The sequence below is a fragment of the Gambusia affinis genome, linkage group LG17 (assembly GCF_019740435.1).
Source record: "Gambusia affinis linkage group LG17, SWU_Gaff_1.0, whole genome shotgun sequence".
NCBI lineage: Eukaryota > Metazoa > Chordata > Actinopteri > Cyprinodontiformes > Poeciliidae > Gambusia > Gambusia affinis.
The window spans coordinates 1,492,032-1,510,977 of NC_057884.1; the positions used below are offsets into that span (position 1 = coordinate 1,492,032).

At 37.9% G+C, this 18,946-nt stretch overlaps 1 protein-coding gene across 1 annotated transcript in view; it reads right to left on the minus strand.

Annotated features, from left to right (window-relative positions):
• LOC122847141 (LIM homeobox transcription factor 1-beta-like) overlaps positions 1–15,894 on the minus strand; it is a 32,273-nt gene extending 16,379 nt beyond the window's left edge. Inside the window, exons 1-3 of the mRNA XM_044144522.1 lie at positions 15,817–15,894; positions 15,429–15,624; positions 13,359–13,545 (exon numbers count right to left, since the gene is read on the minus strand). Coding sequence (XP_044000457.1) covers positions 13,359–13,545; positions 15,429–15,576 — 335 coding nt within the window. The 5' untranslated portion in view covers positions 15,577–15,624; positions 15,817–15,894. The remainder of the gene's footprint in view (positions 1–13,358; positions 13,546–15,428; positions 15,625–15,816) is intronic.
• Between the last annotated feature and the right edge of the window lie 3,052 nt (positions 15,895–18,946).

Genomic DNA, 18,946 nt, shown 5'->3' on the forward strand with positions numbered 1-18,946 from the left:
AATAAAATATAAAAACTTTTTTTCCCCATTTGTCCTTCAACTGAACCACTGTTCACAAAGGTAATGAGTAATTAATTTGCCTTTGGTAGATTTCTAAATGACATAAAACAGCCTATGCTGAGGGTTTTTGCTCAAAAGACACTAAATGGAATCTTCTAAACATTAGACCAAATTAAAAACAAACTACAAAACACTCACAGATTTTTTTGTAATTGCAATGATGCGCATTGGAGATGTGTTTGTGCTCTTGTGGGTCAGGTACAGTGATTTTGCAGGTTAGAGAACTGCCCTAACCTTCTCTCCATCTGAAGGACAAGTAAGCTGTTTATGTCTATTAGGGCCACCAAATTTCCTGATGTGGACATAAACTTCAGCTTGTCTTTGTGACACATCAATGTGGAAGAAAGAACACAATGTGTTCGACTTCTTTTGTCACAAAAAAAAAATACTTTGCATTATGAAGTAATGCTGAATGTAATAAAACATTGTTGATTACTTATTTATTTTGGATTATTAAGCATCCAGCAAGACCTGCTCTTGCTCTGGATGCTCCAGATTTGATGTTTTTTTTGGCAGTAAGTGTATATACATATAAATCTATACACACACATATGTAAGCTGTAATTTCCTGTTACAGCTTTCTGCAACTTAATACAACACTGAATGAATACTACAACTGAAAATATGTTGTCAATATAAATGTGATCAGTGATCAATGCAACTGTAATTACATTTTTAGAATACTTATACATGCAGCTTTAATCATTTTAAGGTTTTTTTTTCTGACCATCTGATGGGAAAGAAAGTACATTTTGATAACTATCTCACAATTTGCTCACCTCACTCTGAACCCCTGAAACTGAATAAATTAGTCAGAGTGATTAATGTCTGCCTGCAAACATGCTGAAGTGGGTCCCCAGAGAATATCCTGGCCTTTCTCTGACTTCTTGAGCTTTGGCTGAGCAAACAGTGCAGCCCTACTCAACGAAGCTTGCTTTTATTTCCTATGCCTCATTCACAATCATCTTTTGATTACTCCGACTAATTAAAACCCCAACAAGCTGCCACTCGACACCCCCACCATCCTAGCCAGCCTCTTCCATTAGATCATCCAGCTCCCTCAAGAGGGAGAACAAACAAGAGAACAGTGAAGGAACACACACAGTCTGTTTACGACTTCATCCTTTCTCCAGCCGTCTTATTCCTTTTAATCCTGTACTTCTTTATGCTTTTGTAAGATGCTTGAGCAATGTGGAGACATGGGGTGCAAAGACAGGGGTCAAAGCCTCTCCAAAGAGGTGGCTCTAATATAGCATGGCTGAAGTGAACACAACACCCCTTTATCGTGAATTTTGGAATAACTCGCATGTCACTCCGAAAGCTGCCTCACACAAGATTTTAAAACAAATAACACAAATCGTCAACCACACTTGTACACTATCAAAGACCAAAGTCCTGCTGGCTGTCATAGAAACTACCTTGTTTAGGAGACCTCAAATTCTATTTAGAGCTAACAGTAAAATCCATCCAGCCAACCAACCATCCATTGTCTATACCACTTGTCTCTGCTTGGGGAAAGGTGCTTAGTTCAGCAGTCACTGGTCGAAAGGGGAGAGAGGGAGGTGTACACCCTGGACAGAAAGGCTGCCAGAACAATACAGTACAATGTAAAAAATATTAGTATCTTTTGATATTGGTGTGACTCAGCATTGTACACCTCACGCACACACACACACACACACGCACATGCGTTTTTTTGGGAGTTTTTTACCAGACAGAGTTGCTCCCACAATTGTAACGTATCTCTGACATCATGTGTTTGTCCGAGGAGCAGGGATAGCAGTATGGAGTCTGTCTGGAGCTTATTGTAACAAGGCAAGTTTCATGTTAAGATTATCATGTTTTTGATCATTTTTTTATGGATGCATTAATTTTCCATTTGTGCAAGAGTATCGATTCATATACATTGTTCGCTTAACGTAAGTTTATTTGTTTGGTATATATGGCTGTTTAGTACAGGGCTGCTCAAGTCCAGTCCTCGAGAGCTACCATCCTGCAACTTTCAGATGCTTCCCTGCTCCAACACACCAGAATCAAATGAACGGCTCTTTAACAGGTCTGTTCAGAGCTGATCCCGTTCTGCTGGAGTAAGGATACATCTAAAAGTTGCAGGACAGTAGCTCTTGAGGACTGGACTTCAGCACCCTTGGTTTAGTATTTTTGTTAGCAGCATTTTTGTTATGCTTTCTGTAAACTTGTTTTGGGATTTTTGTAGGTTCAAGTGGTATCAAATGTTTTATAAAGTGAATTTGGGGATTCTTGACAGCCAGTAGACCAACCCAATTATTGGACAATTATTAGTGTGGATAATTATTCTGTAAATGAATTCAACATGAATATTTTCCCATCTCACTTGTTTGTCATCTTTTAAATATATTATTATATTATAGAATAATAAACATACAACTCAAACTTGACAAATATTTCTGACATTTAAAAAATAAATCAGGGACAAATATAGTCACTCTTCTTTTCAATAACAGTTATAAGTCTTTCATTCATGGAGTCAACTTTTTGTGCAGTAGCAACCACAGCCTCCCAGACACTGTCCAGAGATGTGAATTATTTTCCTTCACCGTAAATCTCCTATTTAAGAAGGGCCCATAGGTTCTCTATGGGGTTTAGGTCTGGTGAAGAAGGGGACTACTTCTTTATTCTTTTATTTTAAGGCCTTTACTGACTAGTCACATAGTGGAGCACTTTGATGTGTCAGATGGAGCATTGTCTTCTATAAAAATCACGGTCTTCCTAAAAGATGCAGACTTTTTCCTGTATTACTGATTGAAGAAAGTGTCTTCTAAAATCTGGCGGTAAGTTTGGGAGTTGATTTTGATCTTCAACCTGAAAAGGTCAAACTAGCTCATACCAGTCCATCCCACCTCCACCTTGCTGGTGTCTGATGTGAAGTGAAACTCTAAACTAAAACTTGCCTAATTGTGCACATAATGTATTATAGTGTTTTGTTTGTATTTCCTTTTAATTCATGTCAAGCACTTTGATTTATCTTGTTGCTGAAAATGTGCTATATAAATAAAATTACCTTACCTTACCCAATATAAATGTGCATCTTGTTACAGGTCATGTGATCACCTCTCTAATGATCAGTGTTTGCTTTTAGATGTTGTTTTTTACACTTCACTATCTAGTTAATGCGCACACAAAAACATATAATTACTTTTGAATGGAAACAACATCTACCTAAAGGAAGCAACCATGGGAACCTAAAGCTGATTATTTTTTGACACTCTTAACATGGTTAAAAAAATAAAGAGCTATTTTTATTTTGTTTTCTATGTCAAAAAAACTTGTCATTACACAGAAATGTCCAGCATGGTCTTTGATGAATGAGTGTGACAAAGAGACAACCTGCAGAGCTTGTGATGAATGATACACACACAGAACAGGATCTTATTGGGTTGATTATTTTTACCTCCTCAGAGATGGCACCACCAACAGCAGAACAATAACATTATTCTATAACAGCCTACCTTTTTACTCCCAACCAACTGAACCAACTGGCATTTTGTTACTTGAAAGAAAGAAAATAACTTCAGTGAAAACTGACCATGCCATTTCTAACTTACTCTTACTCTTCATAGTGGGCTGTGCTTTGATGATTACGAAGTACAGACACACACACACACAACAGACACAGGACTTGATATTATACAACAGGAGATTTGTTTCAACGGAACTGTGCCTGGCGTGCAGCGATGGAGCCGTGCCAAGCGTGTCATCGCACTCGCTGCACACTCTGTCATTTGCCAATAATTCCCCCTGCTGTTTCTGCATAAGTACTGTGCATTTACTGTACTTGCTTTTCTTTTGTATCCTATATTGATGATTAAAAAGTGAACAGTGGTGGAATGGGTTAGGTTATCCCAAATGAAAAAAGGTCTGGAAAAGTAGTGGAGAAAAAAACCCCTGGAAAGTTCAAAGTAGGAGCTGTTCAAAGACTCCAATTATATGGCTGAACGAAACACTGAGGGAGAGCATGAAGACGTGGGAGAATGCAATTTCATCACTGTGGTAGAGCTCACCGAAGTAGTTCAAATTTTGCTGGTGGCAGGGCAATGGGTGAATGAGGTTTGACCGGAGATTTTGAAGGCTCTGAACATTGTGGGCATGTCATGGCTGACAACAAGTTTGGAGAGGTAGACTGGGGTGGTGGTCACCACTCTCTCACCCTCTTTCTTAAAAGAGGATGAGAGAGTGTGTTCCAATTATCAGGAGATCATACTTCTTAGACTCCCAGGAAAGCTTACTTTTTACTAGGGTGTTGAAGAGGAGACTGACTGACGGTCAAATCTCTGATACAGGAAGAGCAATGTTGACCGTGAACCAGTGGGCCAGACTTTTACCTTGTGAAATTGCTGAAGGAGTCATTGTATTGTGCTTCTGTAGTCTTTTTTTTTTTTGCTCTAGAGTAAACCTTTGACTGTGTCTCCTTGTAGCTTGTAAGAGCTAATCAGTTGTATGCCAAAGCAAGAGCTTGTTATGATTCTGGTCAGTTTGCCTGCGATGCTCCATCCTCTGGTCTCACCTCTGCAATCAAGCTCAACTGATCCACCTGCATGCTGCCATTGCAGTACATTCAGGATCATGTCATCCATCTGTTCACCAGCAGTTTTATTCAGCACTCAGGCAGGCAGATGTTTGAAAGCCTTCGTGTGAGTAGACATCCAGCATTTCCTCCTTTGCCTGACCACGACCATGTTTTTTTGTCTCTTGGATTTTCTTGCCTTGCCCACATTGGATACTCTACTGGCTTCTGTTTTCTGGACACGACCCCATTTCTGCCTCTTGACTTTTGCCTCCTGCTTTGTCCCTGGATTTGTCTACCTAAGATTACCTTCAACTTAGTGATGGCCAAATGAAGTCTCGTGAAGCAATGAAGAGTCCCAGTCCATTGCGTCACCCAAAGGTTCATTACTTGGTGGTTCATTCATTTCTCACTAGTGACATCTGCTGTTGAAACTGTGGTAGCCTTGTCACTCAAATAGACATACTTCAAAAAATTAGTAGATACAATATTGTAACAAAGTTTTGTCAAACTCATGTTTAGTAACAGGAGAGTCAATTAAATCTTATTTAACTTAATCTTTTTTAGTTATTAAAATCATTTGTAGCCAATCCTGATATATGTTGACTGTCAGTGGCTGTTTTCTTTTATCGACTGATTTAACAATAGACATTTGTTTTAATGTACTCGGAGTGCTTGTTGTGTGCTTGTTGGGGCGGACAGTATTCTTTGAGTTTTGATTTGCCTCCTGAAAAACTAAAATTCTTTAAAAATTCTCCTCTTCTTGGATTTCTAGTTGGCTTTCTGATCTGATCCCTTATATTTTAACTTATCAGGCCAGAATTTTATTCATCCACCAGCTTTAGTTTGTTTCTGCTGTCCAAGACTGATATATCTTTGCAGAACAAAGAAATAGTGCAAATTTCAAGAAGGTGAGAATTTTGGAGGTGAAGGGGTTAATTATTGTTATTTAAGAATCTTGCGAGTGATCATCTCAAGTCTTCCCAGATGTCAGTTTTTTTCTTCTTGCTGGCTCCATTTTGTTTTGAAGTTTATTTGTGTAGCACATTTCAGCAATAATACAGTTTCAAAGTGCTTTACAAAATAAAAACGCACAAATATAAATTCATAAAATGTACCATAATCAACAATTGAGAAATCTGGTAGCAAACATTAAATTTTGATGAATGCCATTATCAAAATCATTAATACATATGAACTATGTTGGTCAAGGTTCCTTTTGTTTTGGCCACTGCGGAAGACAAATAGCTACTCCTCTGATGTCCAATCAAATACAATAACCCATGCCATGAAGCAATAGGGCTCTTTATGCTTTTATTTTGAAAACCGACACGCAAAATGAAGCAGTCAAGTGACCCATGTAATAGGATGCACCGTTTGTTGCCAGTCACGTGGTTTTCAGTAAGACAACACAAGCATCGAAGTGGGGCTTCATCTGACACGCCTCCTTTATTACTTGATACATGCCTCAAAGCCTGGCTTCAGATAGCCCATCTCTACTTCATGTGCCTGATGTAATTCTGTGCCATGACTTCTGATTCTTGTCAGACCCTCGTAAGTTTGTCTGCTTCTGCCTCCCTGGTTCTGACTCTGCCTTGGCCTTTTGACCTCTGAGTTCTGTTTTTTCCTGGGTTTACACCCTGCTACCAAACCACTGTGCTACCAGTGTTCATTTTAACAACCAACTCTTACCTCAGCCTGCTTACCACAGATTTGCTGAGGAACCAAGATTCTGTCTCCATTTTTCATGACATTTTGAGTAGGTGAGGAGCTTCCCTTTTTCAGCTTTTGGCACTAAGATACCAGCCACTAACCAGTTTCTCTACCCTCAGTGGATCCTGGTCCCACTGCTGATGGTCTCATGTCCCATACAGGGCACCATAAATTTGGTCCTCTGTTCTCAGCATGACAGAGCTGTGTCCTCTTGTCACAAAGTTGAGCCTATTCAGAGTCCAAGCTGGACTTTACCAGGACTGCCTCTTGTCACCAATCCTGTTTGTGGTGTTCATGGACAGGATCTCAAGGTATAGCTGTGGAGAAGAGGGTGCCTGGTTTGCAAACCTCAGTCATCTTAGCTTTTTGCAAATATTATTTTGTTAGCTTAGCACCATGGTCAAAACTAGGGATGCAATTATAAAATCTACTTGTGGTTAATTGTTGAATGCTTAATTAGTTTAAAAATAATTCCATTCAGTTAACATCTGCTTTGTCTATTCAGCAATCTTAAAGGTTCCTGTTTTATTTCATAAAGGTTTAATGTGAGAACCACAATTTCCTGTTGCAGGAGATGGCTGACCAATTTTAAAATGTGATTCCTCCTTAAATTCAATGTATGAGAAATGCAGCCCTTGATATAGTAGGACAGTCAGGTCTCTTCATACAAGAGAAGACTCGAGTTTTTTTTAAAAATGGACACTTATCAATTGTTATTCAATAAGATCAACATTAGATGAGATCATTACTTTGCATCCCTATTTAAGACCAACCCATTTTTTCTATATGGAACATCAGGCTAAAATGTAGCATGTAATAAATTTTGATTGCAGTATGGTAAGTAATCAGTTATTAAAACAAACATTCAACTCATGTAAACAAAGGCTCAACTGAACATTTGAAATGAAACAAAAAAGAATTTAATTTTCATGATTTATGTTCCATGTCATGTCCATGGTGTTTAGTCATTCATTCAGCTCACCTGCCACGCCCTACTTTCAGCCTCCCTGCCAGATTATTGACAGCCACGAGCCAGTAGAGATCCAATGTTTCCTTCCAAGTTTTCAGTGTATCTCACTACTGCTTGGCAATTTACCACTACTGCCAAGCCCTTCATAGATCCCATCTGTTTTGGATTTTTGGACCCTGACCCAAGTACTGCCTCACAATCAATGAGTATTGCCTGCCCTTCCAGCTAAGTTTGCTCTCTCTGTCCTACTGTGTATGACCTCAGCCTGATTATCATCAAAGTCCCTGGATGTTGCTTTCCGGACATCTTTGTGGAGATCTTCTTTGATTCATTGCTCCCACTGAAGCCTGTTCTATCTGGTTACCTGCACCTCCCTGTTAAAGCCTTGGTTCTTCTGCTCCACCCCCTCCACTGCTCTACAGGTCAAACATACCCCTCTATCTAAGCATCACCAGCTTTCTCCCTTCTCTTCCCAGAGCTGTGTTTGATCTCATCCTGAGCAGCAACCAGAATTTGAAACTAAAATTAAACTTGTTTTTTTGTTTTTTTTTTTTGTTTTTTTTTTGTCCTTTGAGAACTCCTGTGTGTGCTTGAATTGGATGCCAGGTCCAGCTTGGCATCCAATCTTGATCTATTTCCTCTGTCTGTTCCTATCAGATAAAACACTTTAGGATCCCCCAGAATGAGCTGGAGGATTTTACTCAGAAGAGGGATGTATGGGATTCCAGCAAATGGGCAATAGCAATATTCTGATTGGCCTGATCTCAGATAAATGGAAGACAATAGATTGATCGATGGATTCTAACACCTGAATATGATTAGCCATAAACCAGTGGTTATCAACCCTTGTCCTCAGGGCCCAATGGCCTTCAAGTTCTAGATGTGTGCAGTTGCACAACTTCATCAACATGCCATTCAGTGCCTGTTAATCACCTGTTCATTTACACCAGGAGCATCAGGGAAACACAAAACATGCAGGACAGTGGATGCTATGCTGTCCTGTTCAAAGGTAAACCCTCATCTAAAGTTATATTAACATTGCCACACAGATTTTACTTCACATAACAAAATATACCAAATACAAGTTTAAATTATATTATAATGATTGCATTGCTGGATGGTAAAACATGCAGCCATAAAATATGCTGTTTTTTTTTGTTATTTTAAAGGGCCTGTATTTTGAGGAGGCTTTACAAAATTTACACCTATCCAAAGAGAGTTGGTGAAACCTGACTGAAACTCTTCAAACTGTGTAGATGCTCTCACACTTAATTAGATAGTGGTAGGAGGTTCTGAAAACATTTGGTTGCCAGTTTGATCCCTAGCTATCTAGTTTTGTCTTTGGGCAATTGTTTTGTTATTATCCTTGTGAATGGAAATTTGTGAATGAATGTAGTGTGAAGGACTTTGGGATCTTGTGGACTTCATAAAGTGCTATGCCATTTACTATTTTCTAAAATTTTTTAGAAAAGATTAGACATAGATCTGTAATTTAAGTCATCTTGATGAAGAGCTTTTTAAAAAATAAAGGTTTAATTATAGCTAGTGAATTTTATTTACACATGTTGTGCTATATGTAGCTTCTTGTGCTATATGTAGCACAGGAAGCTACATATAGTCAGTTAGATGTTTTTCTCACTTTCCTCAGCTCTGTTTCATTTTGCTCTTGTTAGAAGTCTAGGTTGCCTCAAAGCGGAAGCAGCATAAATCACTTAAGTTAAAAAATTATGGAAACTGTGAGAGGAGGACAATCTGGGTGTATGAAGCAAAAGGTCTGAGGAGGCGATGAAATCCAATCTGCAAAGTTTTTATGAGAGCTTGTTTTTCTAGTGCTGGGCTCAGCCGTGGATCGGCTGTTGTATCCAAACAGAACAGGGCTTTAAGTAGCTCCTGCCGGTTTCTGTGTTGTTTTTCGGGGGTTGACTTTGCCCTCCCCTTCTCTTTACTTTGGCCCTCGCTCCCAGGAGGCACAGGGTGTTCTGAGTCCTCAACAGCCTGCTCTGTCTGGACCGAGGATTTACTCTTGTATCCTCACCTGCAGGGGTCTGTGCTTAGATTAATGCTCAACACACAAGGTCCTCGGGTTTCAAGTAAAATAAACCTTCTCGGTTTTACAATGACATATCCCACATACTGAATGCCTAATGATGAATTATAATGGCGATTTCAGCTAGACAAGAAAATGAAACATACAAGAGGCAACACTGTCAGTTCAACATCATAGTGTTTCAGTAATATATCTTGATTTAATTTAAATGGGTGAAAAGTAGAAGTACAATATAAAAAGTTGCAAAAATTGTGATTTGCACATATGGATATTTAATATCACTTTTAGAAATACTGAACAAATTACATAATTAAGAAAGAAAAGTAATAGAAACATTCAAAAGATTTATGTGTTATTAAATTAAAAAATGTTGCTAACATGCCCATGTCTGACTGTGCAAGCAAGTTCACCCTGTGAGCCGACCGCGAGATGCTAAAACAGCAGGCAGCAACCCTGGACACTCGTGCCACAGGTGACAGGTGAGAGGTTAACTGATGTCAAGCAGTGCATTTATCGGCCCACCTGTGCACATTCCAAATTACCTAGCACAGACAGATAGTAAACACCCCCCACCTACTGGGTTTGACTATTTTGAGTTACTTTGCCTAACTGTGAGAAGAGCTTTGCTAGTTAGCCTTAGCATCACAAAGAGGATTAATTTGTTGTGGTAAAAACATTCCTGCAAAACCATCCACAACTTAAAAACCAAAAGGGGATTGTGAAACTGTCAGATATTAACTATCTTTACAAGCTTAATCTCAACAGCAGGGAGCAGGACAAACTGTTGAAGAAAAGCGTCACACAAAGTTTGCAGAACTCCACAGCTGTGTGATGATGGAACAAGATTAACTGTCTCAAGAATATTCCACAAAGTTCATTGAGTGTTTTTGCCTCTACATTTCTTTGTGACTAAATTTTCTCTCCATGAAGAGAGCACTCATTGTCTCCATCTGACTGCTGGACTCTCTGAGACTTGAATGCTACTTAAAGTTACAAAGTGTGATCTCATAATAGCAGAACTGGGGAAAAATAAGGCAGGGGCACCGTTTTCATAAACAGGGATGTCGCTATATTAATATACATATCATGTTGACTCAGTTTATTTTTCTAATCGTGATGTGAAAAGATGATTAATGCCATCTCTACTTCCTGTCGTATATTTCTGTTGCTGTTATGGTGGTGTCATTATAGATAAAAAGTATGTTATTCTAAAAATTGTTGAAATGCACTTTGCCAGTATCTGTCAACAAATACTAGCACTAGTCAGCAAATACTGCAACTAGTCCTATGAAGTTACAGTTTATAGTGTGAAAAGGTTGGCATGCATTGATATAAAATGTATTGTTAATTCAGCAGTTGATATGGCACCTCAGGGAAATTTAAGATGACAGTTGCTGACCCCTCTGCTAAAAGAAATATCCTCCATCCATCCATCCATCCATCCATCCATCCATCCATCCATCCATCCATTTTCTGTACACCATTGTCCCTTAGAGGGGCCAGGTGGGGTGCTAACGTTTCGGGCGAGAGGCGGGGTACACCCTGGACAGGTTGCCAGTCTGTCGTAGGGCAACACAGAAACAGACAGGACACACAACCATGCACACACACACACACACACACCTACACACACACACACACACACACACACACTCACACCTAGAGAGAATTTAGGGAGACCAGTTAACCTAAGAGTCATGTTTTTGGACTGTGGGAGGAAGCCAGAGTACCTGGAGAGAACCCACCATGCACAGGGAGAACATTCAAACTCCATGTAGAAAGAACCCAGGCCGGGAATTGAACCCAGGACTTTTTTGCTGCAAGGCAACATCTCTACCAAATGTACAGCCCTAAAAGAAATATCCTAAAACTGTAAAAGTTTCTTATAGACCTAATGCAAGCTTTTGCTCCTGCTGATGTAAAGATTGATGCCAATATAATTAAAAAGAGACAAGTTTAACATTCATGTGAACTCTGAAAGGAGAAACGGCATCAAGAAAAGAACCATTTAAAAATAAATGGGGCTTTAAATGTCATATTCTGGGGGTCCTTTACTATAGGAGGACCAAGCAGTTCACCATCATAGAATCCATCATGAATTCTTCCATGCTTGACAAAAATGTGAGACAATATTGAAAAAAAATTAAACTGAAGCAGAACTGGACCTTGCAACATTCTAATGACCCAAAAACTACTAACAAATCTACCAAGGACTGACTCCAAATTAAGAATAGTTCTTCAAATGCCAGAACTCCATCTCACTGAGATGCTGCCATGGAGGGAACATGAACTCTGAACTCTTAAATGAGGAGTGGAAAAACCTTCCTCAGACAAATTGTGATAAATCACAGTATGACAATATTTTGACTTCACAAAATGGAAGCACCATGTGCTCCCTGCAACCAAGTACAATTGATTGGTAATTTTGCATAATTTTGTTTATTCTGGTTTAACAACATCAGGGTAAGTTGCTCTAGTTGTCTTCTTCAGTCTGACTCCACCATTGTTATTATGCCTCCAGTAACTTTGCAACTGAACAGAGCAGTAATGGAGGACAGTGGACTGGTTTGTTTATTACCTTTCCTACTTCATTTGATGAACATTTCCTTAATGGCGACCAACAGAACCCTGTTGTTGGGCTGTTCGTGAAGCTGATATTTTAATAGTAATAATAAAAGAATAGATTATGTAGAGTTTTACTATTTCACTATTGCAGATAAAGTGGAGGAGCAGAACTGATCTTTTTAAGTTTCTCTGAAACAAATCAGAGTCATAGCGATAGCTTATAGAATTAACCCAGCTGGCATGGGAGATCTGTAAAAGGCCAATATTATGTATTTTTGAGGTACATAGTGCAATTTTATAGCACAATCAAGTAACTATGTTGCCTCAGTTGTTATGCTATGTAACAAACATGACTTAAAATAAATTTGACTTTGCAAATTGACACCTTGAAATTTGCATCTGTGTCTTTAAGAAGTTCCTGCTCTTTTCAACACTTCACCTTAAGCTCATCATCACACCAATGCCTGATGCAGTTTACGACCATTCTTATAATCTGTAACCCACCTGTTAGATTTATCAGATATCCTTGCTTAGACACAAGGAGTCAAGAATTTTTTTTGTCATATCACCTTTTCTGGTTTGTGGTATGAAATTCTGACTCAGGTCAAATCTAATACACAAATATAAAATTAATAATAAAAATTAATACTTTCAGTTTAACTGAGACAAAACAGATATTTTTTTCTAGATTTATCTGGGTTAAATGTAGTTACACATACTGAAAATAGTACATCTGAAGTAAGCATTGTAATAAAATCAGGGCTACTGAAAAATACATGAAAAACCTGGAACTGCACCATTTCTTGCATTTGTATTTATTTGTAAAGTTGTGTCTTTAAATTTGAAATCTGGGGTAACAGAGATCAAATAAAAATACTTGCTTTGCAAAGCTATAAAAATGAAATGACATTGTATTCATCTTCATAACTTAGGAAATAATTAAGGGAAAACAGCTCCACAAAACCTGGCCACATCAACAAACAGAGCAATAAGTAAAAATATTCTGATCGTTTCTCATCATATATAGTGAGGAGGATCATGAGGCAGGGACATAAAATAATAACTGGGAAACATTATGCGATCAAGAGCTGATTTTAATGGCTTTTTAAACAGAGGTGCCAATAAATGTGAAGGGCACTGTGAGCTGATGAGAACCAAAAATCTGAGTAAACCCTTTATTAACTCAAAGCTTAACACAAACAGCCACTGACTAACTGTATTAATGTTCTAGACTAGAGCATGTTACGTTATGTTTATGGGCGGTAATTTTTCTTTTTTTAATTTTGATTACCAAATAAAATCCTTGGAATAATGGAACTTAGAGTAATCTAATTCATAATGTATCTGCTTCCTTTAGTCGCTGTATTTTTGACACATTTCACATTAAGTGAGGGTGGTGTTCCTCAAAAACATGCCGAGCCCCGGTCCTTGGCCCCTACAGCGGAGAAGGGCTCTCCTACCTCTGGTAGTCTCTCCTGCAGAACAGTTTGCTGTCCCGGAAGTAGCAGGTGGCAATGAGCGGCTGCTGGCACGCTGCACACTGCAGGCAGTCCTGGTGCCAATACGCGCCGTTGACTCGCATCAGGAAGCGGTCAGAGATGATGCGCGAGCAGCCCTCACACACGGCCTGAGGAGGAGAGTCACACCCTGAGAAACAACCGGAAGAAAACAACGTCAGCATGCAGGCCACGCTTTATTTTCCGCCGTCCTGTCCCGCTGCTGAGCTTTATGTTCATCAGCACAAATATGGCCAACAGTGAAAACAGGTCAGACACCCCGAGCTTTATTTATGGCGCCGACGTTTAATGTTGCAAGCGAAACGTAAAGGCGTTGTAGGCCATGGTTTTATTCTTTTTGTATAATAGATGTGCGTCTTCAGATGCAAATAATGAAAGATATCTATCTATCTCTCTCTCTCTCTCTCTCTCTCTATATATAGATATATATATATATATATATATATATATATATATATATATATATATATATATATATATATATATATATATATATATATATATATATATATATATATATAAATCAGGATAGAGTAGGTGCTGACAATTTATTTCGTCTTTGTCCTTTTCTTTCTTTAGTTTATTGAATCTTTGTCTACCTTATCATGTTATTTTATACTCATATAGAAAAATAAAAAGCATAAAAAACTTGCGGGCCGTTATCTGATATCTGCTTATGATTCTCCTTTTACGCAAAATGACCATTTCGCAATACCTGTTTCTATCTTCTTGTTTTGTTTTAAATAAAATTAAACTAAGAACTTCCCTGAAGATCTTCGTCTGAATAATAAAATAGTAAACAACTTGTTTTGTGGTATATAACAGTTTCTTAGTTTGATAATTTATTATTATTATTATTATTATTATTATTATTATTATTATTATTATTATTATTATTATTATTATTATTATTATTATTATACTGAACAAAAATATAAACCCCCCATGTCAAATATTGTTATCTTGTGGAGTTAGCAAATGAGTATTTGCTGACATTTTATTGTAGCCCAAATTGCTGCCAGTGAGCAGTGGTCATTGTTTTTTTTATTTTGTTTGTTTGTTTGTTTTGTTTTTTTTTACTCAGTGGAGCATGGGTGGAGCATGTGCAGTGGGTTATCAGACAAAATGAGCAACAACTGGACAATTCTTGGACTGGGGTCAATTAAAGGCCGCCCCAAAATGTCAAATTTTGTCACAAGTCATAATGCCTCAGATGTTGCATGTTATGCCTTAGCATGCCATTGGCATGTTGGATGCAGGGACGTCCACCAGAGTAGTAGCTGCACGGCTCTATGTCATTTATCGGACCGTTGACCGTTTAAGAGTTTGTTTCCAACAGACTGGCATTACTGCAAATCGACCTCATCCTCGTCAGCCAAGTGTGGCCACTCCAGCACAAGATCGCCACGTCCGGCTCGTCTATCTGTGGGATCGGTTAAAACCGGCGACACACACAGCTTGATGAGGCTACTGGTCTGCACATCAGACGCATTACACTTCCGACTGTCCGTAGCCGCCAACGAGAAGCCAACTTGCATATTAGACAATTCCTCAACCTGACCATGTTCAAAGGACTGTCAAGCCGCTTCAAATGGCCATACCACGATTATATCAAAGCCGATATGAAGATCAGTGATTACTGAAAATATATTTTGAGTTTCTCTATATATTGCATAATCCAAATGTATATCCAAAACTCTTACATTTGACATGGGATGTTTGTATTATTATTATTATTATTATTATTATTATTATTATTATTATTATTATTATTATTATTATTATTATTATTATTATTATTATTATTATTATTATGTCTATCACCATCAGTATGCACTCTTCCCATTCTGAAACTGAGTGAGTTTTAAACTACTGTTTTCTCTGTCCAAATAACCTCAAAAAATGCTTGACCGGCTGCAAAATGAAACAGTTGTTGGGCTGGAGCTTTCTGCTCCGAGCTAATTTATCTGAGCGGTGTAACTAACTCCAAAGCAAAGAATCATATGAACTCACCAATCAAACAGCGCAGAGGGCTGGCATCAATGTGTAGTCGTCGATCTTCTTTTTTAACATCGATCAGCATGTTCCCATCCGCAGAAAAGAGGGCTTTGCTGACCACCTCGCACCTCACTGCACGCGACGCACTTGTTGCAGCTTCCATAAACGGTGAGATCGGGGTCTGTCCAGGACCTCCTAATGTTCCTGAAACCTGAAATCAACTACTACTATTACCACTACTACTACTACTACTACTACTACTACTACTACTACTACTACTACTACTACTACTACTACTACTACTACTAATAATAATAATAATAATAATAATAATAATAATAATAATAATAATAATAATAATAATAATAATAATAATAATAATAAAACTTTTGTCCAACTTTACCTCTCCAAGTCAAGAAGGACGAAGGAAATCCAAAAGATTCGGAGTGATGGCCGTGAGACAGCACCTCAGCCTGTTCTGTTCCTCAGGAGGGGAACAACTGAAGGAACCTCCTGCTGCACGCACCGCATGTTTTGCTGGGGACGGATCCGCCTCCACGCAGACCGCAAACTAAAATCAAAATATACGAAGATGTCTATCAGCGTTTTTACGCTTGATCTCATTTATCCGCATATAAAATAAAAAAGTCAATATAAATCTACTTTAAATTTCACTAGATTTATTTATTTTATATTTCTATTTTTCTTTTCACATTTTAACATTTTATTGTTTATTTTTATGTCGATGTAACGACTCCTTATCTTACAGACTTGGTTTAACATTTGTCTTTGTAAAATTGCGAACTGTTTTTTAGAGGCCGAGTAGAGACTAATTATCTATCTAAACAAATAATCTAAAGCACAATCCAATTTTCTGATAACCATTCAGAACGAATCAAACACATTTCTGTCTCTTCTTGATCGCAATCAATATATTTCGTGACTAAGAGGAACGAGAACTCGCTTTCACTGATTATACCTAATGTCAGGTGTTGCGTGCATTTTCTAGTAACGTCTGCGGTTCGGGATGTAAACGTTGAGCATAATGGATAATGGATTAGAAAGTAGCTAATCTCTGTGCATAAACTGCACAGAGCCGAGATTAAATCAAAAATGTTAATGAGATCCACTTTTACTCTGTCTGCTGTCCTCACGTTCGCTTTTCCATGCCAGGTCAAAATGTTTTTATTAATTCCAAAGTGTGTAAGGGTGTTTTCAAGCTTTTATTTCTGTTATTTATGAGAATTCTTTGCTTACTGTTTTGTATGTAAATATCTAGTAGTATGTGTGCTGTTCGGGTTTTTCTTTTAATCTGACTAATGATCTTTATCCAGAGCCAGCTCGCCAGTAGAAAGCGGTCCTGGTTGGGAGCATAAAATTGAGGCGGTGTGAGGTTCGGTTAGGATCGTTTCACATTTCTGAGTTTAACGTGAGAGTGAATGGACTGCAGAGTTCAAAAATAGACTGGATTAAAAACAGCATAACGAGAGTTGTAAAGACGGCTCATATGATTTATTGAAAGTATCAACTACTATCTTCTGGTAGAAAACAAAATAATTTTAAAAAGGTAAGAAAATCGAAAAATTTACATATAGCCTAACTGAATTCTAATCTTCACCAGGTTAATCACAAAATTGACCTTCTCAGCCTTCAACTAAAAGTGAATTGCCTTTACTTCGATTAATTAAAATTTTCCACTAATACATATAGAAGTTTTAGTAATGGGTTTTAGGATCTTGGGGGAGGGGGGAAATCGTTATTTCCTCTTTAAAATTTGCCCTAATTTATTTTCTTAATATACAATTTTAGGGAGTATGAAGAAAATTAATTGAAGGTCTGGGCAGATCCACAGCAGTGTTTGTCCTGAGAAAAACATATATGTTCAGTCAGGCTACTGCTGCTACCATCGTTATTATATCTTTTTAAAATAACACACCAGTTCTTGGCTGTTTTTTGTTACTAAGATACAATGCCATGGATTTAAACATTAATGAGACAGTTTACGGCATATTTAACAGCATATATAAAAATATATCAAGACAAAGGAGAGCATAATTGTAAAATGGGGAAAATGGTTTATATAATGATATTGTATATTTCTTAGAGAACATCAAAGAACAAACAGCATCATTAAAACAAACAGCAGGTCAGGACCAAAGTGAAAAAGATTAGGCAAAATGAGATTACAAAACAATCTGACAGAAAAATGATAACAGCATGTCAAATGTATTTGGATAGCTAATGATATCTAAAACTGATAGGAGGGGAGTGAGATAAAAAAAATCTGCCTCCTTTCAAGTTTGTTGTAAATCTGTCTGGCAATTTTTTTATTTAGCAGTCCACAATTAGTGCTTTGATAGAGCATGCTGTGATGTGGCGTCTGTGTTTCCACCGTTGTACTGGAACCTCCTGTATTTATGCCACATGTGAATCCTATAAAAGATCAAACTGGGTCTGAAAGCTTTATAGTTGTTATAAAACCAGGTCACTCAATTCCACAGAATGTTGCATGTCAACATATAAAAAACACATCTGGTTCTCAATGATCTAAAAGTGAGGTAAATTCAACCTCAGGGTAACAGCAGGTCAAATTACACTTTGTAGTTATTCAATTGACATAAATTAAGCTAAAACACAGAAACTGTGAGGATCTTGGGTTGTTTGGGTTTGTTTTGGGTTTTGTTATTTATGTTCCTTACTTCTTTCTGCATTGTTTCTATTTTTACTTCAGTTCCTTCTTACTGATTCTAGTTATTATGTTTATTCCTGATGTCTAGTCCTAGATACTCTAGTTTTTATTACTCTCCCTCGTCCCCTGTGCCATTTTCTTTCTCTCTCAGTTTAGCCTGCATGCTGCTCTCTCCCCTCACACCTACAACCAGTTTCTTTCTTGTTCAGTAATCAGCAATCAGAGTATATATATGTCTCATTTCCGGATCTTCCTTGCTTGACTCTCCCATCTAATCCTGTTGCTTCCTGTGTTCTCCTTGTGAACTTCTGAATCTCCTTGTTGTTTTTTTCATGTTGGATTACTTTTTGTTTCTACACTGCCTGTGTAAGTTTGCTAATCTTTTCATTAAAACATTTTTTCGACATTAACCATGCCCCCACCTCCTGTCTGCATTTTGGTCCACCATCAAGAAAATCACACCACATGATAGAAACAGTGTGAGAAAGACAAAAGTCACTCTTCCTGTTTCCAGATGATTCAGCAGAGTCAACAGCAGTATATTGCAGTCATGGGTTAATAATTCACCTGTGGGTGTAGACAGCTGTATAGGTGTCTCATCTTTCTCTTGACCATACTCAATAGATTCTCTATGAGTTTCAGGTCAAGATAGTCTGTAGGCTAATCACTGAAGCAGTTTTTGGTGCATCTCAACATGGGTCAGTACCAAGACCTCCTAGAAAAGACATTCAGAAAAGGAGCAAGAAGAAAGAACAGAAAGTCAGCTGTCAAGAAAACTGGAACCTGTTTGATCCAGGTGGAAACTGCTTATTAAAAATGTTGGTCTGCTATAGACCATGCAACC